Source organism: Sciurus vulgaris (assembly GCF_902686455.1).
Source record: "Sciurus vulgaris genome assembly, chromosome: 3".
NCBI classification, from domain to species: domain Eukaryota; kingdom Metazoa; phylum Chordata; class Mammalia; order Rodentia; family Sciuridae; genus Sciurus; species Sciurus vulgaris.
The window spans coordinates 34,997,300-35,022,673 of record NC_136463.1 but is presented as its reverse complement, the minus strand read 5'-3'; the positions used below and the strand labels follow the sequence as shown (position 1 = coordinate 35,022,673).

The following is a 25,374-nucleotide window of genomic DNA, read 5'->3' as shown; positions in this document are numbered from 1 at the left end:
TTTTATTTTTCACTTTGAGATAGGGTCGCATTAAATTGCCCAGGCTGGCCTCTATTTGTCATCCTCCAACCTCAGCCTCCCAAGTAGCTGAGATTATAGGTGTGGACAACCATGCCTGGCTGCTGCTTATCCTTTTTTCATAATTTGCTTCATTTTTTTCTATGAGTTTATGACTAATTCAGCCTCCTTTCTTGATGAGCGGTTTGGTTGAATATAGAATTCTAGATTGGAGTTTTTTTTTTTTAATTGCAGTAGTGAGAATTGAACCCAGATGAGGTGCTGTATCATGCAGCTACTTGATATTTTTTATTTTATTTTGAGACAGGGTCTATCTAAGTGGCCCAGGCTATACTTGAACTTGCAATCCTCCTGCCTCAGCTTCCCAGGGAGCTGGGATTACAGGCATATGTAACTGCACTCAGGAAGATTATTTTCTCTTAATTTTAATAACATTGGTTTGTGGTTTTCTAGCTTGCAGTGTTGCTGTTGAGAAATAGATGTCATTCTTCTTCCTGATACTTTTTGTGTGCTTTCTTCTTCATGCCTCTGTCCACCTTGTCCCCTTACCCATCTCTTAGAACATTTGGAATATTTTATCTATGCTGTAAGATTTTATGATTATTGTATAGATTTCTTCATTAATTATACTGTCACTTGTTGGGGCCCTTTCTTTTTTTTTTTTTTTTTTTAGTACTGGGGATTGAACCCAATGTTGCTTATCCACTGAGCCACATCCCCAGCCCTTCTTTGTATTTTATTTAGAAATAGGGTCTTGCTTAGTTTCTCAAGGCCTTGCTAAGTTGCTGAGGCTGGCTTTGAACTTTCGATCCTCCTGCCTCAGCCACCCTAACCACTGGGATTACAGGTGTGCGCCATTGTGACCAGCAAGAATTTTTTTTTTAATTTATAGTTTTCAGTAATAGGGATTAAACCCTGGGATGCTCTAGTACCGAGGAGGTGTGTGCCATCACGCTGGGCCCCAAGAGTTTATTTTAAGAATATAGGCCAGAAACGAATTAAGGGAAGAGAATAGGACTGGAAAATTATATATTATATACTAAACTTGACTTTTTTTTGGTGCTAGACACTAAACCTATGATCTGGTGCATGCTGAGCATATGTTCTATGACCGAGTTACATCCTCTGCTGCAAGCTTGATCTTTTGATTATTTTATTTGTATTTATTTTGGTACTGGGGATTGAACTCATGGATGCTTTACCACTGAACGACATCCCCAGTCCATTTTATTTTTTATTTTCAGTAAAGTAGCAGGATATAAGATCAATGCTCATAAATCCAATGCTTTTTTTTTTTTTTTTTTTTTTTTTGTGGTGCTGGGGATCGAACCCAGGGCTTTGTGTTTGTAAGGCAAGCACTCTACCGACTGAGCTATCTCCCCAGCCCTATTTTTTATTTTCATACAGGGTCTCACTAATTTACTAAGGATGGCCTTGAACTTGTAATTCTTCTGCCTCAGTCTCCTGAGTCACTGGGATTATAGGCTTATCTCACCTCACACAGTTAATATTAAACAGAGGAAGTATATTATTATAGGTTCTAAAGCTTGGTGGTGAATGGAGTAAGAAAAATGAACTAGTTTTTAACTGAAAGTGGAAGCAAGACAAAGGATTAATCCCCGTTCCCTGCACATAGGGAAGATACAACTATATATTTTTATGTCTGTTTAAAGGGAAATATTTAAAAATTTATTGAAATACAGAAAAATTTAAGGTTCTGAATGATATGGGGGGGATACAGTAATGGTAATGGTAGTGTTAGGGCTGAATAAAGCTGAGAATGTCCACAGATGTTTTCATTTTAGAATGAAAAGCCAGGAAAATAGGGTTTCTACTGAACCTTTTCTATCTTTATAGCAAGGCAATTGTTGAAGTCATGTGCCACATAGGAAAGGATGGGTAATAGAGGGAGTAGAGGTTTACAATAGGTCAGAACCATCAGGGATTGAAAATAATTATAGTACCAAATGGCAAGAGAAACTAGTTGATGTCTTATTATGAAACAATAGCTATTTATATTGCAAAATCAGTTGGAAGAACCAACATAGTTTATAAATATGGTTGATTGAATTTGCATGAATTTTGTATTTTTATGTATATAAAATAAATTGATATTCATACTTAGCCTTATGATAGTGTTTAAGAATTTTATAAGTGGTTTCAAGTTATCTTATTGTTATTAACTTTTTAGGTACTGGGAATTGAACACAGGTGTGCTCTACCTGGATTTTAAAATTTAAAAGCCCTTTTTTATTTTGATAGGGTCTAAGTCACTCAAGCCCTGACTGGCCTTAAACTTGCAATCCTCCTGCCTCAGTCTCCTGAGTAGATGGAGATATAGGGGTGAACCACTATGCCCAACCCCAACCTTTTTTTGACATTTTATTTTGAGATAGACTCTCCTGAAGTTGCTCAGGCTAGCCTTGACTTGTGAACCTCCTGTCTTAGCCTCCTGAGTAGCTAGAATTACAGGTGTGCATCAAGTAATTTTCTTTAATGAACAAATCCAAATAGTGCCTTTAGTCTTCTTTTGAACACCATTATAATCATATTAGAAATATTGTGTAATAATGAATGTGAACTAGGCATCAAATAGTATATATCTAAAGTGACCTTTTTTGCTGCTTAATGTTGGTATATATACACATTATTTTATATGTATCATACAGTATTGTTATGTATTACTTTATTATATATTTACATTTACACATATAAATTCTGTACTTAGGCTATAATTTCCTTGAGAGTAGGATTTAGGTCTTTTTTATTTAAAATAATTTTTTATCTTTTTTTAAACTTTATTTTATTTGGTTTTGTATGTGGTACTGAGGATGGAACCCAGTGCCTCAGGTATGCTAGGCAAGTGCTACACCACTGGAGCCACAATCCCAGCCCCAAGGATCTAGGTCTTATACTTCTTTTTTCCCGTCCTCTGTTACATGGTTGCATAAATATGAACATTGTTTAATGTAATGGTTGGTAGAATGTGTTGTATGCTTTAATTCTCAAAAAAGAACCTAACTTTTTCCATCCTATGATTTAATATACATTAATTTTTTTCCTAATGTAGAAAAATCCAGTTACAGTCTTAAAGGATTTGTCTGCGATAAAATCTCGCTATCAAACTTTATATGCACGTTTTAAACCAGTTGCTGTTGAGCAGAAAGAGACTAAGAGCCACATTTATGCTACTTTGAATAAGACTATGACCATGATACAAGAACTACAAAAGCAAACAGACCTGGAGGTAATGTTTTCAGTTGACCAGTTGGATTTGTATAGTTTTAGTTCTGAATGTTGTTTTAAAAGATGAATGCTGAGTAACTTGTATTTTAAAATTTAGCAGTTAGTTTGAACTATTGATAGAAATGGGGTTTTTTGTTTATTTATTTTTCTTCTTTCTTTTCTTTCTTAGTGCTGGACCAAATTCAGGGTATTGCAAGTGGTAGACAAGTGTTCTACCACTGAACTACATCCCCAGCCCCTGGGACAGTTTACCACTGATCTACATCTCCTACCCTTTTTAAAATTTTGAGTCAGGATCTCACTGAGTTGCTTAGCCTTGCTAAGTTGCTAAGGGCCTTACCAGATTGCTGAGGCTGGCCTTGAACTTGTGATCCTCCTGCCTTAGCCTCCCAAGTCTCTGGGATTGCAGGCATGTGCCACTGCACCTGGAGAGATTTTCTTGATACCCTGAGGTATGAAGTATAATTTTTTGCATGTCCTTTTATTTTAAAATCAGGCATGTGAATTTGACGTGGTTAACGAAGAAGTATGCGGTCTTGTATTACTTAATCATGGTGAAAGAGAACTTACTAATAATTATTAGATGTACCCACTCTGCTGGTTCTTATGAAAAATAATAAGACTGAGAAGTCTGGAAAACATCTATATCAGTAACATTTTTCCCCCTGCTATGGTATCTCACAGCCATGCTAGACAAGTGTTCAGCCACTGAAAAGTCCCAGCCCTCTTTTTTTTTTTTTTTTTTAATTCTGCTTCCCTTTAATTGAGTTGTCAGGCATGGGTGGACCTAACTTCCATTCCCCCTTTCATTTTCTCCTTCCGTTCTTCATCCCCATCTCATTTAGTGTAGGAATCCTTGGAATTGGGAGTCTGTATCACTGATGTGTAAAACTCTTTAAATAAGTTGGAATAGGAAAAAGGATATGATCTGCTATCCTAGGCACTAAGATAATTGAAGGATTTGGCAGCATTTTTATTTACTATCAAGGAATATTGGGACTTTAGAAAGAAGAGATAGGCTATATGTTGAAGAAATCAAAGTGTAGAACTAAATTATTTGGATGAAGGATGTCCAATAAATTTTTATCTCAGGTGCTAACTGGTAATGGCTTCTTAAAATGGTATATTATACTGTGTTTGGCCCTGGCAGAAAATAGCACTATATGCTGTGGGCATGAGAACAAAGAAGGGCTCCCTGCGTTGTATTAATCTGCCAGCTTTGCACTAAATTATGGCTTAAGATATTTGAATTATGGGCTAGTAGCCAGCGAAATTCTCACAGGTTAATAACCCAATAAATTTGGTCCAGAATTCTTTTTAAAATTAATTTTTCAGTGCTGAGACAGAATTTCCCTCTTCTATTTCAATGGTAGTAAATGATATTCTGGAAAGACTTGTTAGTTCTCAGTGAATCTGTAACTGTTTGGGTTGCAGCAAAGCATATGATTTTATCCATGTGAATATTTTGGACAAATGTTGGTCAGTCACACCAGCTACATATCAGAATTGTGTAGCTTCTGGAGGTGTTGGACATCTAGGCTGACCAAGAGCCATTATGTGGTATATAAATTTAAATACATAAAATTGAAAATCCAAGTGATTCATCTCTTAGTTGGACAGTACAGATATAGAATATTTTCAGCATCACGGAAAGTTTTATTGGACAGCAGTGCCCTAGAGATTCTGATTCTGTAGGTTTCCTGTGCTCCAGATTTGGCAGTCTCTCTAGAGATGACCTATATAATGAAGAAGGTTTGTAACTCTTTGAGTGATTCAAATTGTATCTTCTATTATTTTCCTATATAACACTGTGTATCATGCAGACTGGTGCTTTGTGAAAATCCTTTGTAACTTCCTTTGTTCCCTTCCTTTAGCTTTTGCTCTTGCTTCTTCCAGCTTTTAGTGGATAGTGTTGGCTGGCTGTTTTCTTATTGTCTATTTCCTTCTTGCATATCATAGTACAAATTTTTTTGAGATGTATGTCTTCCCTTATAGCCACATGACTGAGTTGAAACTGGTTCTATCCTCAGATCTAGGGACATATTTGATTGGAAAGGGGAGTGGATTTTCCATTAAATCACATTGGTATGTGAGGAGAGCAAGTTTGGAAGTAGGTATCTAGGAAGTTTCCTCACTGGAGAAAACCTTGAGGAGTTCCTCAAGGTGGTTAAGATACAGAGTAAGTCAGCTTTGAAGTCTTTCTTCATAACTTATTTTGCAATGATAATAAATTCTATAGTTTATCTATTTTGAAATGTTTATTATTTGCAGCTAAAAACATTTTAATTATTCTTCCAAATTTAGTCCATGCCTCTTATTTCTATGAGAAAATTTCGAGACTATTTTTGTTCACTTCTCCTTTTCAAAGTACTTTTAGAATATGACATATGAACATGATTTATTTAGTTTTGTTTAGTTCTAAAATTGTTTGATTTCTTGGTCATCTTTCTTTGTCTTTATAACAATGTCTTTTGGAATCTCAAACATTATAGTACCTTGTATACAGATAGCAAATATTTATTTTTTCCCTGTCTTCCAGGGCTGGGGAGATAGCTTAGCTGGTAGAGTGCTTGCCTCAAAAGCACAAGGCCCTGAGTTCGATCCCCAGTACCGCAAAAAAAAAAAAAAAAACAAAAAAAAAAAACCCTGTCTTCCTAAAATTGTGATTATATACGTAGTATAAACTTTTGTTGGTATAAAATTTGTTGATGTGAAGAAGCAGAATTTAACTAATTTAACAGTCTTTGAAGGTTTTTGAAATAAAAATTCTGTCATTTGTTTTCTAGCTGTCACCACTGACTGAAGAGGAGAAAACTGTGATAGAGCAATTAAAATCTCACATAACAGACTTATGAAGAAATGGACTTGCAAAAGGAAACTAATGAAGAGATCTGTTCCAGAGAAATTTAGGACAATGTCTTGTTAACACTTGATTATTAGAGGTGGGGGCTGGTAAAGGAGAAGGAGGTTTGGCTTGAGTGACAGGGTATGATGCCTTTAATCTGAGTGGAAATTATAAGAGCAGATATTATTTGTATAAAATTTAGCTGAAAAAAATAAAAGGAATGGGAATGCAGGGATTTAAATATATATTTACATATATATCCTTAGTTTTGTAGTTTTAACTAAGGAAGTCCCATAATATTATTTTGGACTTGTTTTCTTTTTGTGTAGTTGAGATAATGTAGATACTCTGTCTTGTCATAAAGTAATGTTTATGTATATTTCAGGAGTCAATGTGTAAATGAGTATGATTTAGAAAGTAAAGAACAAGCAACATTTAAAAAATTATTTGCATAAAACTTTCATTTTTTGAAATATTGATTGCAGATGGCAATCGTTATTGGTGAGATCATTAATATATGATATGTAGTCTCTCATAAAACCTAGCTAATGTAATAAGTTGGCTTTTCTGTGATAGCCTCACTTTTTTTTTCCCCCTATTCCTTCTGCCTGCTAATGTTAAACAACATGAGCTTGTCTGCACATGCCGTTTTAGACTGTCCCTGTGGTATTTCAGTCATCCCTTTGTTTTCCTTCAGGCTGGGTTTATTACTGTTTGTTTTTCCAGCAGTGTAGTTTGAACCCAGGTCCTTGCACATGCTATATTCCTAGCCTGAACTACATCCCTAGCTCTGTAATTGTTCATTTCATGTGAAAGAAAGCCAGGTCCAGTTGTGCATGACTATAATCCCAGCTACCCAGGAGACTGAGGTAGGAGGATTTTGAGCTCAAGATTAGCCTGGGCAACATAACTGAGACCTGGTTTCTGTGTGTGTGTGGGGGGGGGAAGTAGATAAAAGTTACATTGGAGCATGTATCTTCTACTTATCAGTTTTGTATATGGTGAGCCAGTTTCCCTATTTATTTTCAAACAATTATTGGCAACAAGGTAATTGTCCAAAGTAGGGACAGGACTGGGGAAGTAGCTCAGTGGTAGGGTGCTTGTTCAGCATGTGGGAGGACCTGGTTTTGATCCTCAGTACCACAAAAACAAACGAAACACCAAAATAGGGACAGAGTTAAAAAAAAAAAATTGTGGGATAGTGGTTGTGCATATGATTAGCATGTATGAGGCTCTCAGTTCAATCTTCAATACTAAAAAATAAAAGATATGATGGAATTACTTACAATAGCAATACATACACATATCTGGCCAATAGGTGAATAGGAAAATAAATCATGGTGTATCTATGTAATGAGATTATTGAATAATCAAGAAATTATTATGGAAATGCTGAAGCCATGCCAAATTGCAGAGAGAAGCAGGTACTGCAGTTTGATAATTAAGATTGGGTTTTTGAGTCATACCTAAGATATAAATACAGTAGTCCCCTCTTTTAGCTGCAGTTTTGCTCTCCATGGTTTTAGTAACCTGTGGTCAACTAGAGTCCAAAAATAATAAATGTCAAATTCTGGATATAAACAATTCCTAGGTTTTAAATTTCACATTATTATGACTCGTGTGATAAATCTTGTGCCATCCTACTCCATCCCTTTGTCCTGTGTATCCATCCATGCTGGATACGCTACCTGACTTAGTCATTTAGTAGCCATCTGAGTTATCAGATTGAACATTCTTTTTTTTGTAGCTCTAGTAAAAGTTTTATTTAAATCGAAACTAGTTTAACATTTGATTTTTAAAATTTTTTATTGTTTGTTCTACTTAATTATACATGACAGCAGAATGCATTTTGATTCATTGTACACAAATGGAGCACAATTTTTCATTTCTCTGATTGGACATGGCACAGTCACACCATTTGTGTAATCATACATGTACATTGGGTAATGATGTTTGTCTCATTTCACCATCATTCCTTCCTTCTCACCCCTCATTTTCCTCTATACAATCCAATCTTCAGATTTTGAACATTCTGATATTATATTTGTATTAGGGTTCTCCAGAGAGAACTAATAGGATATATATATATATATATATATATATATATATATATATATATATATATATATATATAGCTGTAGAGAGGAGATTTCTTAGGATAATTGACTCATGCTATATGGTGCCTGAGAAGTCTTATATTAGGCCATCTAAAAAACAGAGAAACTGGTTTAACTTCTAAAAGACCAAAAGTCTGGGAACCTAGGAGTGGGGAGTTGCTGGTATAAGTTCTGAACTCCAAAGTTCGAAAAGCTTGGACTTGTGATGTCCAAGGCAGCAGAAGAGTCTTTCCCAGTTCTTAGGTACCAATTCACCTTCTGTATTTGTCTATCTTGGCCTCCAGCCAAGGATAGGTACTTATCCACACTGAGGGAAGATCTTCATTTTGTCCACTCAGACTCACATGCTAATCTCTTCTGGAAACACCCATAATCTAGGTATTTCTTAATCCAGTCAGGTTGCCTAAAATGACCTATCAAAGCAGTGATGCAATGCATCAGGACATAGAAAAAAACTAGTATATATAGAATTTGGTATTATCTGTAATTTCAGGCATCCACCTTGGCCGGGGTTGGGGGGAGGACAACTACTGTACTAGGTTTTTAAATTTTAGCTGTGACCCTGACCAAATCTCTTAACTGTTCAGTGTGAGAATGGTTGGTAGGATAATAAGACATTTAACAAATTTAGCCATAGGTTTTGGTACTGTATTTAGTAAACCTTAAATAAATTGTGTATGTGTGTGTGTTGTGTCAAAAAAAAAATAGCATTGAAAATACTGGGAAAAATGCAAAAATGCATGGAAGGTATCTGCAGGTTATAGAATTTCACTTTTATATGATTTTGAAATTTGTTATTAGCATTTGCCCATTAACAATTTATAACAACTGACAAGGTTGGGAGAGTAGCTGCAATGAAATTGTCCTGTCTAGTTTTAATATTTCAAGAACAGAAGGTACTCTTGCTTTTTTTAATTACACAGAAAAGTTATACCTTGGTATCACATAGAAATTTTCTCCAGTATTTAGGCAATTGATATTATCCCATCTTGTCATGGAATGACTCTGGGCTGTGATGTTAATTGATGGTGGTCAAAAAATGGTACTATCATAAAGAGGTCATAACAAATTCTTATTAATATTGAAGTGGTTTTGCTTACAGTCCAGGAAAGAAACTTGTGATCCTTCTGCCTCAGTCTCCCAAATTGCTGGAATTACAGGTGTGAACCACCCCACCTGGCTAATTTCTTTTTCATTTTAAATATGTTTGTCATGTCACATATACATCCACCATTCTTTTTAACAACTGTAATCCAGTACATGGATGATTTTTGTTAGTTCCTTATCTAGAGATATTTAAGCTATTTAACAAGTTAAACAACAGCAAGTTAGGAGATGAATGTTGTGGAAAGGGGAACACAGCCAGCCTTAAGGGACTCTGATAGAGCAGGTAATAGGTTCCTCAACCCCGGGGCTTGGCAGATGAACTTTACAGTATCCTTTGAACTAATTTTTTTTTCTTTACTCAAGTTAGTCAGAATGAGACTGTGCTTACAACCAAAGGGTCCTAATTAGTTGTCCAGGTTTTTCTAATTTTCACTGTTTTGAACTAGTGCAATAAGTCCTTAACATTTTTAAAAAATTTCTTGGGCAAATATATAACTTATTTTAGTGTTTATCATATATTGTACTTTGTTTTATCTACTGCACTGTTCCTTAGGAGCAAGAACCAGTTCACATTATTCTTGGAACCGCAATTACTGTACTGTTTGACAAATTTTTATTTTTTTATTTTTGTGTGTGCTGGGGATTTACTCAGGGACACTTTACCAATGAGCTATAACCCCTTACCGTTTTTGTTTTTGTTTATTTTGAGGCAAGGTCTCACTAAGTTGCCTAAAGGCCTCATTGAATTGCCAAGGTTGCTAAGTCGAGCCTCTAACTTGTGATTCTCTTGTCTCAGCCTCCTGAGCCATTGGGATTACAGGCCTGCGACACTACCCCGGGCGCTCAAATAAATTTTTAAATTGAGGTAAAATTCACGTAACATAATTAAGAAATTGGAAGTGTACATTTTAGTACAGCGTTGTGCAACCATCACTTTGTCTTTACAAGACCATAATTTTTAGTGAAAGCATTTTCAGTCCCAGATTTTACTAAATTATATCTTGTCTGTGGCTCACATTTAAAACTTCGTTGTCCACTACTTTATATTCAAACGCCTGGTATTCTAGGTTATTAATTCCCTACATGCGTACTCTAAGTTGTGGTATTGATAAATAGCTGTTTGCAATAAACTGGAAAGGAAAAATGAGTTACAAATAAGAATTTTATGTATGTATATTGCCTCACAACTTCAATTTCTGCAATCTACATCTCTTTTCTGACAGTAAACTGTAGAAAAGCAGATCCCACGTATAGGAAAGGTGAATACAGCTGAGATCCTTTGGCTATTTCAGTAGTCACATGGCTACAGTTTAATTCAATCTACAAGGAAGCAAGCCATGGGGTGTGGGTCCGTTGTCTTCATAGTCTGTTCTCCCATCACCAAAATGAGAAACACCTCCCCAGTATTCACAACCTGGAGCTTTGCAGTTCCACTAAGGGGTGTCAGAAATATTTGAATTTGCTTCCTCCCCGAGAAAGAACTAACCAGGAATTCTCTGTACAAGGATTTCTAAAGGTGTTGACCACAGATCACCTGCAGCGGTTCACCGAGACTGGGTGTTGAAAACTCCGATTTCCTTGCCCCACCCAACATCTAGTAGGAATCAGAATACCTAGGGGTGTGGCGTTTTCCACAATCACCCCAGGTGGCTCTAGTTTTTGGCGCGCTAATATTTGAGGCTGGTGGGGCACCGTCCCTCTGCTAAGTAGGGCGGAGCAGGACGAAGCGGGGAGTTACGGCGGAGGGCGCCAGCTTTCGGCCCAAAACACGCAACCCTGCGGCAGCGACTAGCCAAGTCTCGTGTTCTCCCCCGCACCGCGGGAACTAGGCGCCCGCCTCTCCGCCTCCCGGGTCCTAGGCGCATGCGTGCGGCGCCTACCCGGCTGCCGCGCCTCTAGCTGCCCTGGTTACCGTTGGTGTTTGCGAATTCTCTGCGGCGCCTTCTTAGCCTGTGACCAGCCCCCTCCGGGGTCCAGTGGCGGTTCAGATACGCTCGCGCCCGCGTCACGTGGGCCGAGGCTCTCTTGCGGTCCCTCGCTGGCGGGTGAGGCGGGAGGAAGGAGCTCTGGCCACCGCTCGCCCTACCTCTGTGCCCCTGGGCGGGCGCGCGGATAAAAATGGCGAAATGGGGGTAGTCGGTACAGAACCTGAAGCGATGGGGCGCGCAGGTTGGGCAGTTGTCGGAGCCCCCTGACGTGGGCCCAGGCTGTTCTTAACGATTTGACCTGGCGACCTCGGGCCGGCGCCTAACAGGGCAGACCACGGACTCCGCGGGTCGCAGGGGGCCCCGCCGAGAGCCGGAGGCAATGGATGAACAGAGTGTGGAGGTGAGGGGTGTTGTGGAGGGTGGTGGTTGGTCTCCCCCGCCACCTGGTGAGCACTTTTTATTCGGGGCGCCATTCCCTGTGTGTCCCTCTGGCAGGTTCCGTTTCCCCGTGCCATGGTTGCCGCTGCGAAGAGCGCTGGCCTGGGGCTTGTTCTGCAGCCCTTTCGGATTTCTCCTACTCGAGATTGTTCCGCAGTCAGGTGCTGATGTCTTGGCACCTGAACTTATTCCCACCGACTATTTGCAAAATACAGCCCGTGCAGAGCAAAATTGCAAATTCATCCGATGGACATGCTTTGCTCCTCGCCGCTACTCCTTGGGGGTGCTGTGAGAGCGGATTCACATCTCAATGGATAATCACTTTTCCCTCCCTGTGTTATACTAGCAGGCTTCTGCCTTTCCTCCATTGAGATGTATATATAAGTTTCGTACTATCTGATTTGACCATAGTATCTATAACAAAGTTTTTCATATCTGAGCTGTGATTTCACATAGTTGGGGTATTTTTATATCCTAGCCCTTATGAAAATATTCCAGCTATGGGCATAATTACGTAATGATTGCCTAATTTCGAACCTTTCAAATACTAAAATACGAAATCCTTGTTTCTTGATAAGGGTAACTGTATTTTGGACCACTCCACTTGGAAACTAGTTCTTCCAGTGATCTCTTTGTCCACCCTCATGGAGTTAGTCTGCATCTCACGATCATGATGAGACTCAATGAGTAATTTTCTCCTTAATTCCCCAGGTGAAAGTATTATAAAAGTTTTGTGAAGTTCCGTTGTTTTAGGAGAGTGTAATTCTCCTGAAATGGAAAGAAAATTAAATATCAGTACTTAAAAAAAATACTTAATTTCATGTGTTTTCTTGTTTTGTCAGTTTTTTCCAAAAAAATGATTCAACTGAAGTTTGCAAAGATAATCCCGTTCTATTTACAAGTTGTTTTTCTTCCCAAAGTCTCATATGGTTGCCATCAAAATTTTCAGTAGGGGTTAGATTCTCAGTCTTAGTTAGTTGGTCTCAGTGTCAGGACAGAAATTCAGATTTCTGGATTATGAATTAGTTTCTTTCTGGATAAAAATGTACTGCCAGTAGAATACATAGTTCTCTAAATTTTTTTTTTTCTTCTTCTTTTTTTTTTTTTTTTGCACTGGGGAATGAACCCAGGGGCGCTTTTCCACTGAGCTACATCCTCAGCCCTTATAATTTTTCCTGAGACAGGGTCTCCCTAAGATGCTTAGGTCTTCACTAAATTGCTGAGACTGGATGGTCTTGAATTTGCAATCATCCTCCTTCAGCCTCCTGAGTCAGTGGGATTACAGATGTTCACCACTACACTTGGCAATGTTTCCCTTCTTAATTATTAAAGCAATTTTTCTCTTTTGTGAAACTGCAGGAAAAAAATAAAGTTCATATTGTGCTTTCAATCACATGGACTACCTTTTTTTCTTAATAATAGATCATAAGCATTTTCTGTATCATTAAATCAAACACAAATTCGTATTTGTTCTTTGCGGTACTAGGGATTTAAACCAGGGTCTGGCACATGCTGGGCAAGTACCACACACACATCCCTAGCCCCACACATGCATTCCTCATTTTTTGTTTTATTTATTTTGTGGTACTGGGGATTAAACCCAAGGGACTTTACCACTGAGCTATATCCCTATCCCATTTTTAAGAGGATCTTGCTAAATTGTCCAGTCCAGACTGGCCTTGAACTTTTGATCCTCCTGTCTCAGCCTCCCAAGAAGCTGGGTTTATAGGCTTGGGCCACCATGCCCATCAATCAAGAAATATTTTTAGTGACTGTGTCATAATTGCCATAATTTACTTAATATTTGGACACTGGGCTATAGCTAGATTCTTCCATTATTGTTAATCCTTCATTGAAAATATTTGTGGATGACATCTTTGTATTTCATATCTTTTCCTTAGAATAGATTCATTGTCAAGCTTAAAAAAATCCCACATTTTCTAGATATTCTGAGGTATACCCTGTGCCTTGAGTAGCTAATTTCTGATTGCAAATATAGTCAAAACTAAGGTGTTAGCCTCTAATAGATGTAAATATTGGGTGAATTATTTTTAGCATGTTTTAAACTTTTGATTCAGTAGTCTTATCTTGGAACTTTACATCTTTCATTATTTTAAGAGCATTGCTGAGGTTTTCCGATGCTTCATTTGTATGGAGAAATTGCGGGATGCTCGCCTGTGTCCTCATTGCTCCAAGCTTTGTTGTTTCAGCTGTATTAGGGTAAGTTGTATTTCTTTTTAAATGTGTTTAGTTTATATGATCTAATGTAAGGATTAACCATTTCCATGTCTTACTTTACATTTTGTGTCCTTTTTAAAAATGTCTCTTGAATGAAGATTCTTTAATGTACCATCAGTTTGTATGGAAGTAAACAGTAGGTGATACTGCCATGAGATGTCTGAACATAGCTAGGTACCTCTGGAAACAAAGTTCACTATAATTTTAGTGTATATAAGTTATTAACTTATCTATACATTTAAAAAATGCTTGTAATGTTTGCCTGCATTATGTTTGGGGTTGAGGGATATGAAGATAAACGACAGAGTGCCTTTTTTGTAGGAGCATTAGTCTGAGGGAATCACATTATAATCTTACAAGAGACCATAGAGATGAATGTAATCTAGTGGCTTTAAAATTTGAATACAAGCTGACTACAGTGGCATACACCTTAATCCTGGTGACTCTGGAGACTAAGGCAGGAGGATCACAAGTTCAAGGCCACCACTGTGATTTAATGAGACCCTGTCTTAAAATAAGGAGGACTGGGGATGTAGGTAATGGTAAAGTGTGCCCCTGGGTTCAAACCATAGTACAAGGAAAAAAAAAAACAAACCAAACCCACCAACAGCAAACCTTGAAAATAAGCAGATACCTTAAATAAAATTGTGGGAACGCTCAAGATATAAAATGGAAGAACTTACTTTGATTATGGGGATCCAGGAGGACATTTGCAGAGCACAGTTGAAAAATGCATTGCTCACATTACTCTGAGATATTCCTTTACTGAGAAAATCAAAGCCGTCTAATGTGCAATTCACCTGAAAATTTGTTTCCTTATTCTTGCCTAAAAAAGATTAATATCCTTTTGTCAAGAATAATATCTGTAACACTATAGTAATTTTCTTCCAGTCACACATCTAGCAAATGTTGAACCTGGCTTTGAACCCAATAAGTCTGACTTTAGAACCTGTATTCTTTGCCACTATACCATGTGGTTCTAGTAGGCCTGAGTTACATATGATGTTCTCATACTGATTAAAGGAGAGATTTAAATCTGTTAGCCTTGTTTCCTCAACTATAGGATTCATATGACACAATCTGCCTCACAGGGTGGTTAGGCATTAAATGAAATAAGCTGAAAAGTAATGCAGAAATTATAAAGCATCATCTACTTGTAAGGTGTCATATTCTTCTGGTTGTTTTATAAATGGTTTTATAATAGTCTTTATTTTATAAATAATGGAACCATAGCCTGAGAGATTTAGTAATTGACCTCCATCACTGTAGCTCATTAATTGATAGAGTATGCATCTGGACTCGGTTTTTTTTTTTTTTTTTAAGTTGCAGATAGACACAATACCTTTATTTTTTATGTGGTGCTGAGGATGGAACCCAGTGCATGTGCTCAGCATCCACTTTACTACTGAACTACAATCCCAGCCATGGACTCAGTTCTTTTGATGAAGGTCTTGCATTTAAAAAAAAAAAATTTAATTGAATTTTTTGTGGACCTTTATTTTATTTATTTACATGCAGTGCTGAGAATTGAACCCAGTGCCTCACACATACTAGGCAAGTGCTCTGCCACTGAGCCACAACCCCAGCCTGTCTTAGCCTCCCAAGTTGCTGAAATTATAGGAATGAACATTTATTTCTTATATATTGATGCTGGCCTTCTCTACTCTGAGGTTTCTGGGAAAATGCATCTACTTTGGGAAATAACTACTTTTGCAGCTTTCTGCCTTTCATCCTTTTATATGGTCCTAGATCTGTTCCTTCAGCTTCAACTTTATTTTTTTGCTTCAGTACTGGAGAATTGAACCCAGGAGTGCTCTACCACTGAACCACATCAATGTGGGGAGCCATCCTTATTTAGCAGAATCAGACTAGGTCGAGCCTCATGATGCAGAGGTCTTACTTCCTGGAACTGGCAGATGGGGAAGTCTGTCCCAGATTGCCAGGGGATATATGGCGCTGTGGGAGTAGTTTCCTGTGTGCTTCTGCCATAGTCCCCCTAAGAAAATAACTCCCCTAACTTCACCCTATCCTGTTCATTACAGAAGAAGCCCCTCCTGTTCCAGGCTCCTTTACCTGTGTGACTATAAAATAAAGGAAAGTTGGGCTCCTCCATGTTGTTAGAGGCCAGATCTGGTATGGCCAGACCCATCTTGCTCCCTCTTATGTAAAAGTAATATTGACTCTTGTGTGTTTATTGATTAGGTAAGTTTATGGGTAATTGATTTATAGCCAACACGGTTCTCTGGCAGTTAACTCTTTTCTCATCCCTGTGGGACATGGCTGAAAGACCCCCACACATCCCAATTTTTTATATTTTTTATTTTGAGACAGGGTCTCACTAAATTGCCAAGTCTGGTCTGGAATTTGTGAACCTCCTGTCTTCACCTCCCAAGGTGCTGGGATTACAGGTGTGTACCACCATGCCTGGCAGAAATGAGTCTTTTGAGTAAGGGGAGGTTAAAGAGACCAACATAATCAGCATTCAGATAGTATTTAAAATGCAGAAACTAGATGGGAACACTCAAATTATCTCCTGTGGGAACAGATTTTAGGTCTGAACTCTGGGGTATTCTAACTACTTAGAGCTCAGGAGGGGTCACAATTCTAGTTAGCTGTGTCATATGGTTCTGACCTTGGAATCAGTTATTGGTGACCTGGTGAAGACTTAGTGGATTAGTGGGGATAAAACCTGATGGGAGTGAGTGAGAAGAGAAAAAGCAAGCATAAAAAACTTGTAGGAGAAATTTGTTGTAAAAAGGAAAAATAAGGCACTACTGCTCGAGGGGGGATGTTGGGAGTCAGTGTTTTTGTTTAATTTGTATCTTGATGTGACTGAACCATTAGAGAGGAAATAATAAGCAATGCTGGAGAGAGGTGATTTAATGACAGAAGCAAGTCTTAGAGGTGCTAGATACTTCTCTTCACCAAATTATAACAGTGTTCATTTGAATCCTTTCCTTCTCTCCTGTGCCAACTTTGTTCATTGATCATGGAAATTTGACAGATGGTACAGATATTTAGGTCATTGAATAAAACAAAATCCAAGCTCCTCCCACCCTTCCCTATACTGGAATTTGAACCCAGAGGCCTTCTACCACAGAACTACGCCATAGCCTTTTTAATTTTATTTTGAGACAGGTCTTGCTAAATTGCTGAGGCTGGCTAGGAAATAGATGTGTCTAAAATCAGCCAGTAGTTTGGTGACATACCAGTACTGGACTCATCCCCATGCCAGTGGTCAACCCATGGTTCTTTAGTACCACCCAACACACCAAAAGGTGGGAACATTGACTGTATTTTCAGACCAAGTCTCTCTTATTCACCCAGCTACACTTACTTTTTCCATCTTTTCCTAATTGTATTTTCTGCCTTTTTTTTTTTTTTTTTGGTACCATCTTTCTCATCCAACTTTTTTTGAACCCTTGATTTTTAGCATTGGTGGCATTTTGTTTGCCTATAATTATTGAATTCATTTTGTTTTTATTTTGCCAGGCATTTTTTATTAGGTATAATTGTTTAAAGTATACAGGTTAGTTGTTTTTTTTTTTTTTTCTTCAGTTGGATAAGTTTTGATATAAGTATATACTTGTGAAACTATCACTACATTCAGGCTATTGAATGTACCTATTCTCCAAAATTTCCTTGCCGCCCCCCCCCCCCCCCCCCCCCCCAATTACTGGGAAACTACCGATTTGCTTTCTGCTCTATAGATGTTTGTTTTCTGGAATTTTACACAAATGGAATAATACAATATGTACTGTTATGTGTTTGACTGTTTTCACTGAGTAAAATTATTTTGAGATTCATCTGTTTTGTGTGTCAGTAGTATTCTTTCATTGCTGAGTAATGTTCTGTTGCATGCATATGCTACAATTTGTCTATCCATTCATCTGTTGATGGACTTGTGGTATGTTTGCTGTTTTTTGCTATTACATGAAAAGTTCCTATGAATATTTTTGTATAAGTCTTTGAAGAAACTAAAGCTTTCTTTTTGCTTGGATAAATAGGAGTAGAATGACTATATCATATTAGTAGATGTGTGTTTAACTTTTTAACTAATTGCCAAACTGTAGTTGTACAATTTATATTTATACCAGCAACATATGAGAGTTCTGTTTCCTCCAAATTAATGCTAGCACTTGATATGTTCATTTTTTTGAGTTTTATCTGTTCTAGTGGGTATAGCAGGTATCTCATTATGGTTTTAGTTCGTATTTCTCTGAGAGAAGGTCTTTTCAGGGACTTTTTTTTGCCATCATAGATTGTCTTTGGTAAAGGGTCTGTTCAAATACTTTATATCTCCTCCCTTTTGTGGCAGTAAATACAATAGAATTTGCCATTTTATTCATATTGTATTTGCAGTATTGTACAACTATATAATTTTTTCCAAAACTTTGATTGCCTCAAAGAAAGTCTGTACCCATTAAGTGATAACTCTCCATTTCTCCCGTTCATGATAACCTCTAATCTGTCTCTGTAAATTTACTTGTCTGTTTCACATGAGTGGAATCATACAATATTTGACCTTTGTCTTATTTCACTTAGCATGTGTCCAAGGTTCATTCAGGCAGCATGTGTCAGCCTCATTCTTTTTTATGGCTGAATAATGTTCCATTGCATTTGTATAATACAATTCGTGTATTTGTTTTTATTGGTTGATTGACTCTTGGGCTGTTTTCACCTTTTGGCTATTGTGAATAGTTCTATTCACAGGAGTATAAGTATCTGAGTCCCTGCTTTCATTTCTTTCGATTTTATACCTAGTAGTGGAATTTCTAGGTCATACGGTAATTCTTTCCTTGACTTTCTTTTTTAAAATTGTGGTTAGATATACATAGTATAAAACTCTCCATTTTAACTTTTTTTTTTTGTGCAAGGGAGTGAACCCAGGGACACTTAACCACTGAGCCACATCCCAACCCTTTTTAATTTTTTATTTTGAGACAGGGTCTTGCTAAGTTGCTTAGAGTCTCACTAAGTGCTGAGGCTGGTTTTGAACTTGGGATCCTCCTGCCTCAGCCTCCTGAGCCGCTGTGGTTAACTATTTTTAAGTGTACAGTTCCATGGTATTAAGTACATCATATTGTGCAGCTGTCAACACTGTCAATCTCCAGTACTTTTTCATCATCCCAAACTGAAACATTATACCCATTAAGCAATTACTTCTCATTATTCCTCTCTCCAATCCCTTGGTAACTACTGTTCTACTTTCTATTTCTGAATTTCATTATTTTTTTCCCAAAGTAATAAACTTGTCACATTTATTTTGTGGTTGGATTATGAATACGAGGTAAAAATGCTTCTAATATTCAGAGAAGGAAAAGTTACTATCCTGGGATGGGCAGGATAGTTAGTATATTTGTGTATGTGTGTGTCAGGGGAGTGGTTTGTGTATCGAACCCAAGGGCACTCTATTATTGAGGTACATTCCCAGCTCTTTTTAAAAATTTCGAGGCAGGGACCTGCTAAGTTACTGTGACTGACCTTGAACTTGTGATCCTCCTGCCTCAGCCCCAAGAGTCGCTGGGAATATAGGAGTGTGCCACCACACCTGGCTGGCAGGAAAGATTGATGGACATAATCAAAGGGTATTCCAATGGGATAAGATATCCTGGGACTATAAGCAAATGCAAAAATATAATGCCAAGAGTGGCACGTATTGCAGCTTGTTTTGATGATATTAAAGAATATGGTGAGGTTATTCCCTATCGTTTTTCTAATCTTTAATAATATAACAGTATAAGGAAAACAACAAATAAATCATCATCATAAAGTGTTCACATATACAATGAAGGGGGAAATTGGTTGCTGTAGGAAAGCATGGCAGTAGTATTTTTTTCCTCCTATTTTTTGTGGTGCTGGGGATCCAACCCAGGACATTGTGCTTCCTACGCAGTAGTGGTATTTTACATAGTTTGTCAAGAAGGCTTTTTGGAGGAAATGATAATATAAACTGAAATCTTAAGTAGGAGTATCCTAGGTGAAGAAATGTGTTGATAATATCCTGGGCAGAGAGGGGAAACTTTTAAATAAGACTTCACTTTGCTGGGTCATACATGGGGTAAGGCTAAAGCTAAAGAGGTACAGCCAGTTTTTGAGAAGAGGTATGGGAAAATAGGACTTGTAAAGAAGAGTGGTGTGATCAGAACATTGCTTCAGGGTATGAAACCTGACTCAAGTCTCATATTTGCTAGTGGACTAATTAAGTATTATTCAAAGTTTATTAAGAATGAAGAAATTCTTTTCCATTGTTTTCTGTTTAACTTTACTTTCTTTGCTGTAAAGTACCTTGGTTCCGATCATCTTAAGCCTTTCATTGTCCTTTAAGATTTCCTTGGAAATTTTGTTTCTGAATTATTTGACTTCATGTATAAGCTCATGAAAAAGTTGAAAGGGATAAAGAGAAATAACAGATTGGGAGTACATTGGTATAAGATTAGTTACCTCAGAACCTATTTGTCAGACAAGTAGAACAGAGTTTTTCACTATTAGCCTGTTGTCTTTAGAAAAGTAATAAGGAAATCTTATGTCTTTTGTTTCTAGTATACTGCTAACAATTTAAATGATTAAAAAAATAAAACCTGGGTTTTGTGTAGAGGAAACCAGAATTCCTAGATGTTTAAATTATCAAACTATAAAAACCTTATAAGACTTAAAAAGCTTTTGTTGTATTGCTTATTCATATTTTAGATCTAATTTATATGCCAAAGTGTATATACCTCAGAATTAGTTTGCTTTTCAAAAAAGAAATTTAGCTGTTTTTAGCTGTGTCTTAAACTTTCTCAGGAATTTTGTAGTAGGTTAAAAGTAAATCATTGCTACTTTTTTTTTTTTTTTTTTTTAGTTTGGGGACAGTATCATTTCTGTGAAGATTACATCCTCCTTGTGAGGCCCAGATAGTCCTAGAATCCTTTCCTTTCCTTAGCCTCTAAACTATTTTGGGACAAGTGCTGTGCCTTTGAACGTTTGTTCTTTTCATGATAATAAGGAGAGGGAGACAGTAGAGTGCCTGTCTTTCTATAAGTATCTCTAAAATTAATGTAGTACTAGAGAGAAACTCACTGAATTTGGTTTATAAATATTGGCTATATATAAATTAATGGTGTTTTTACAATCCAAATCTAATTCTTTTATCTCTTTAGCGCTGGCTGACAGAGCAGAGAGCTCAATGTCCTCATTGTCGGTAAGTACTGGGCTACAATCATTTGTGAATTTGAAAAAATAGTAAGATCATAGGGTCAGAGTGTGCTTTAGCATCCATAAAGGCAACATTTTCTTTGTGCTTTACTATATTTCTCATTAATACACTTGAATAGAAAATAAAGTGTGTCTAAAAAGAAATAAAGACTAATCTACCTGATTTAAGATTATGTAGGATGCATTACATTGCTTGGCATGTTGTGCTCCTGCCTCTAAGAAAATCATCATGTGACTTCTTAGCTATTTATAATTTAAATAAAAGTTTACATATTTCTGGTTTAACAATCTTCATAGTAATAATAAATATAAAATAAAAAGGCTCTAGGTTCTAGTTGGGGCATGGTGGCACACACCTGTAATCCTAGTAACTTGAGATGCTAAGGCAAGAGGATGACAGATTTGAGGCCAATCTCAGCAATTCAATGAGACCCTGTCTTCCCTCAGTACACACCCCCCAATAAAGTTAAAAAAAAAAAAAAAAAAGGATTGGGGGTGTAACTAAAAAATAGCACACCCCGGGGTTCAACCCCCACTGTCATACAAAACAACAACAACAAAAAACCTTTCTGTTCTATTCTATACACTGTTTTCATAAAATACTTTCAGAAGAAATTGTTATGCGTGGTATCCTTTTTCTTTTTTGCAGTGCTAGGGATTGAACCCAGTGGCATTCTACCACTGGGCTACATTTCTAGTCTTTTTTTTTTTTTTTTTTTTTTTTTAAATCAGGAATTGAACTCGGGGGCACTAAACCCCTTGGCCACATCCCCAGCCCTTTTTTTTGTATTTATTAGAGACAAGGTCCTGCTTAGGGCCTCACTAAGTTGCTGAGGCTGGCTTTGAACTTGTGATCCTCCTGTCTCAGCCTCCCAAGCTGCTGGGTTTACAGGTGTGTGCACCCAGCTAGTTTTTATTTTGAGATAGACTGTCCCTAAGTTGTAGAGGCTAGGCCTCTTGAGTAGATGGGATTGCACCCAGCTAGTTTTTATTTTGAGATAGACTGTCCCTAAGTTGTAGAGTCTAGGCCTCTTGAGTAGCTGGGATTATAGATGTGTACCACCACATCTGGTATGGTATCCATTCGTCTATACATTTTTCTTTGTATATACTGAAATGTATCCTTATGTGCTTTTTCTTATACCACATAGATAAAATACTGTTAATAAAAATGGTAGGTATCTTTTCTTGATTGTATGTGTGTGTGTGTATGTCATTTTTTAAAAAAGTTTGAGGACGTGTGGCCCAGTGGCACATGTCTGTAATCTCAGCAACTGGAGAGAGACTGAGGCAGGAGGATCACAAGTTTGAGGCCAACCTGAGCAACTTAGCAAGACCCTGTCTCAAAAAATAAAAAGGCTGCAGATGTGATTTGGTGGTTAAGTGCCCCTGGGTTAACATCTCTGGTACCTCTCACCAAAAGACACAAAAATGTTAGAATAATACTTCCCTTTATAACTTTATAGTTTTATCTATTTGTGCCCATATTGAGAAACATTTAAATTGTTTCAACTTCTGGTTATTTCAGATAGTGATGGCAGAGTGCCATCTTTTGCCTTTGATTCTTCCAGGATTACTTACTTTCCTCACATTAGTTTGTGAGAAGATCAGCACTATTAAATAAAAGGTCCTATAATGATGGATATGTTCTCTATCTATACTATCCAATATGGTAGCTTCATGTAGCTATTGAGCACTTGAAATGTGTCTTGTATGTCTGTGTAATGAAATTTTATTCTTAAGGTAGTCACATGCGCTAGTGGCTATCATGTTTTTTTTTTTTTTTTTTTTTGTGGTGGTGCAGATCAAACCCAGGGTCTTACACATGCTATTGTGTGTATGTATTGTACCACCAAGCTGTATTCCCCTATGACTGTCATTTTAGACAGTACAGCTTTAGAGTGAATTAAAAATTCAATTCATAATCTGCATTGCCAGTATTTTGTCTTTAATAAATCATGTGTTAATGTGAAAATAAGTTGAAAGCATATTTTTCATTGTCTTATTTTAATAGTACTGTGATATGAGTGTGATTATGAGCTCTGTTTTGAGGAGTATGTTTATTTTAGAAAAATCTAATTTTTCTGAGAATATTTGTATGGATTTTCTCCCCAGTGCTCCACTCCAGCTTCGGGAACTAGTAAATTGTCGTTGGGCAGAAGAAGTTACACAACAGCTTGATACTCTTCAGCTCTGCAGTCTCACCAAACATGAGGAAAATGAAAAGGACAAGTATATTCTCAGTTTTTTTTGTTCAATATTTAATAGATTTTGCCATGTACTATTTTTATGATACAGTCTTACATGTTTTTTTGTGTTTGTGTTGTTGGGGATTGAACTCAGGGCCGCCTCTGTGTGTAAAGAGCCTCTAAACTAAACTCTTAACGATACTGTATTGATAGCTCTTATTTATAAATGAGAAATTTAGCATTCCTTAATTTTCTAATTCTTTCATTTTTCTGAAGCTTCTGTTAATATTTAAAATAATTCATTCTTTGTTTTCGGTACTGGAGATTGAATCTAGAGCCTTGTACATACTGGGCTAGTAGTCTATCATTAAATTACATCCCCAGCTCTTGTTTTGTGATAGAATCTTGCTGAGTTACTCATCCTGGCTTCAAACTTGCCATCCTCCTACTTTAACTTCCCAAGTGGTTGGGATTATAGGCATGTGCCACCATGCCCAACGGAGTAATGATTCATGCTTATTGTGTTTTTTTAAACATTTATGACATGCCATGTATACACATACATATATAAGTACAGTGCTAAATTATGGGGATACAAATGCAAATGATACATGATTTCTGTTTAACTATTTATTGAGAACACAACTGTAATATAGTGATAAGTTGTTGGAGACTGCCATGGGAGCAGAATCTTAGGGGCACGAATGGTCTTTTGGTACATGATTTAATTATTTTGATCATATTTGCAGGGTTTTGAGGAATAGAAAATGAGAAGAAAGACTTAATAACATAGCAGTAATCTGTTTTATGGGTTAAGAAATTAATTGGAAGGCAATTAATAAAATAACTTGAATTAGTAGAGATTCCAGGAACGTTGAATGTATTTTAAATTGAAACAGGATTAGCATAACCCCTGCACAAGGAAGACATGCAAATTTGTGAAGCATTCCATATTAAAAACAGTCATATCTCTTTCTACAGATGCACAACATGTTAAAGCAAGAAGCTGAAACATGAAGGGTCATTATTAAAAACTTTTTTCCTTCATTATGAGGAACTAGAACTATAGAAATGGAATAGGCTTAAATGTTAATGGCAATTCATAATCAGAAATTTATTTCTATGCCTTTACTAGTTGAACTGGACTTTTTGTTTCTGGAGCAGTCTTAAGTTGCCCAGGCTGGCCTCAAACTTGTAATTCTTCTGCCTCAGCCTCCCAAGTAATTGGGATATTATGGGTGCATGCCACCATGCCTGATTTAAACCAGATGCTTGAGGTTTTCTGTTACTTCTAGCATTATAGATGTCACACTAAAAATGATTTAATTGTTATATTTCTATAAAACACATTTCCTAAGTGAACATGTAGGTGTTCTTTGTCAGGGATGTCAGGTGTCACTATTTGGAAAGACTCTTTACTTCTTGTTAGGCTTCTCTGATTGGAGCCTCTCCAAAGGAATAGAGCTGTTCGCAGTGGCACATGCCTGTAATCTCAGTGACTTGGGAGGCTGAGAAAGGAGGATTGCAAGTTTAAAGCCAGCCTCAACAATTTAGGGAGGCCCTGCATCCAAAAATTAAAGGGCTGGGGATGTGACTCAGTGGCAAAATATCTTTGGGTTCAATCCTTGGTAGCAGTAAATAAATAAAACTTAAAATTAAAAATTAAAAGGAATGGAACTGCTAATCTGCCAATGTCTGTTTTTGGTACTTGATGCCTACTGGCCCCCTTGATTTGCTGAAGGTACAAATAGGCCACTGATTAAGAATTGTTCTGGTAAATGACCTACATTGTAAAAGCTCATCACTACTAATTACTAGGGAAATGCAAATCAAAACCTTATATCCTTTAGGATGGTTGTTACTAAAAAAACAAACAAAAAACCCCACAAAAACCTTAAGTATTGGAAATCTTGTTAAATGCTCTTCAGCTAGGATCTAATATGCTAGTTTTTACTTCTTTGCTATTGTAAATTTGCAAAATCATGGATGTTGTGAATAATGCTGCTAATGAGAGCAGTTTCCAAGACTGCTTTCATGTTTTCTTGGTTTCA

At 37.1% G+C, this 25,374-nt stretch overlaps 2 protein-coding genes across 14 annotated transcripts in view; both read left to right on the top strand.

Moving 5' to 3' along the window:
• The window catches only part of SKA2 (spindle and kinetochore associated complex subunit 2), a 32,676-nt gene extending 23,369 nt beyond the window's left edge, over positions 1 to 9,307 (top strand). For 3 of the 5 annotated variants that reach the window (XR_013762475.1, XR_013762476.1, XR_013762477.1), the window contains 3 exons: positions 3,089 to 3,265; positions 3,434 to 3,716; positions 6,051 to 9,307. Coding sequence is in view for 2 of the 5 variants with exons in the window: in XM_079131483.1 (XP_078987609.1) it covers positions 3,089 to 3,265; positions 3,434 to 3,553 (297 nt within the window). In the remaining 3 variants the exon portion in view is untranslated. Of the gene's footprint in view, positions 1 to 3,088; positions 3,266 to 3,433; positions 5,346 to 6,050 lie in introns of those variants that run through there. The other 2 variants (XM_079131484.1, XM_079131483.1) reach the window with 2 other exon arrangements.
• A 1,847-nt stretch (positions 9,308 to 11,154) lies between these two features.
• TRIM37 (tripartite motif containing 37) overlaps positions 11,155 to 25,374 on the top strand; it is a 171,021-nt gene continuing 156,801 nt past the window's right edge. For 5 of the 9 annotated variants that reach the window (XM_079131362.1, XM_079131364.1, XM_079131366.1 and 2 more), the window contains exons 1-3: positions 13,818 to 13,919; positions 21,080 to 21,120; positions 23,250 to 23,366. In XM_079131362.1, coding sequence (XP_078987488.1) covers positions 13,851 to 13,919; positions 21,080 to 21,120; positions 23,250 to 23,366 — 227 coding nt within the window. In that variant the 5' untranslated portion in view covers positions 13,818 to 13,850. Of the gene's footprint in view, positions 11,662 to 13,817; positions 13,920 to 21,079; positions 21,121 to 23,249; positions 23,367 to 25,374 lie in introns of those variants that run through there. The other 4 variants (XM_079131367.1, XM_079131359.1, XM_079131360.1 and 1 more) reach the window with 4 other exon arrangements.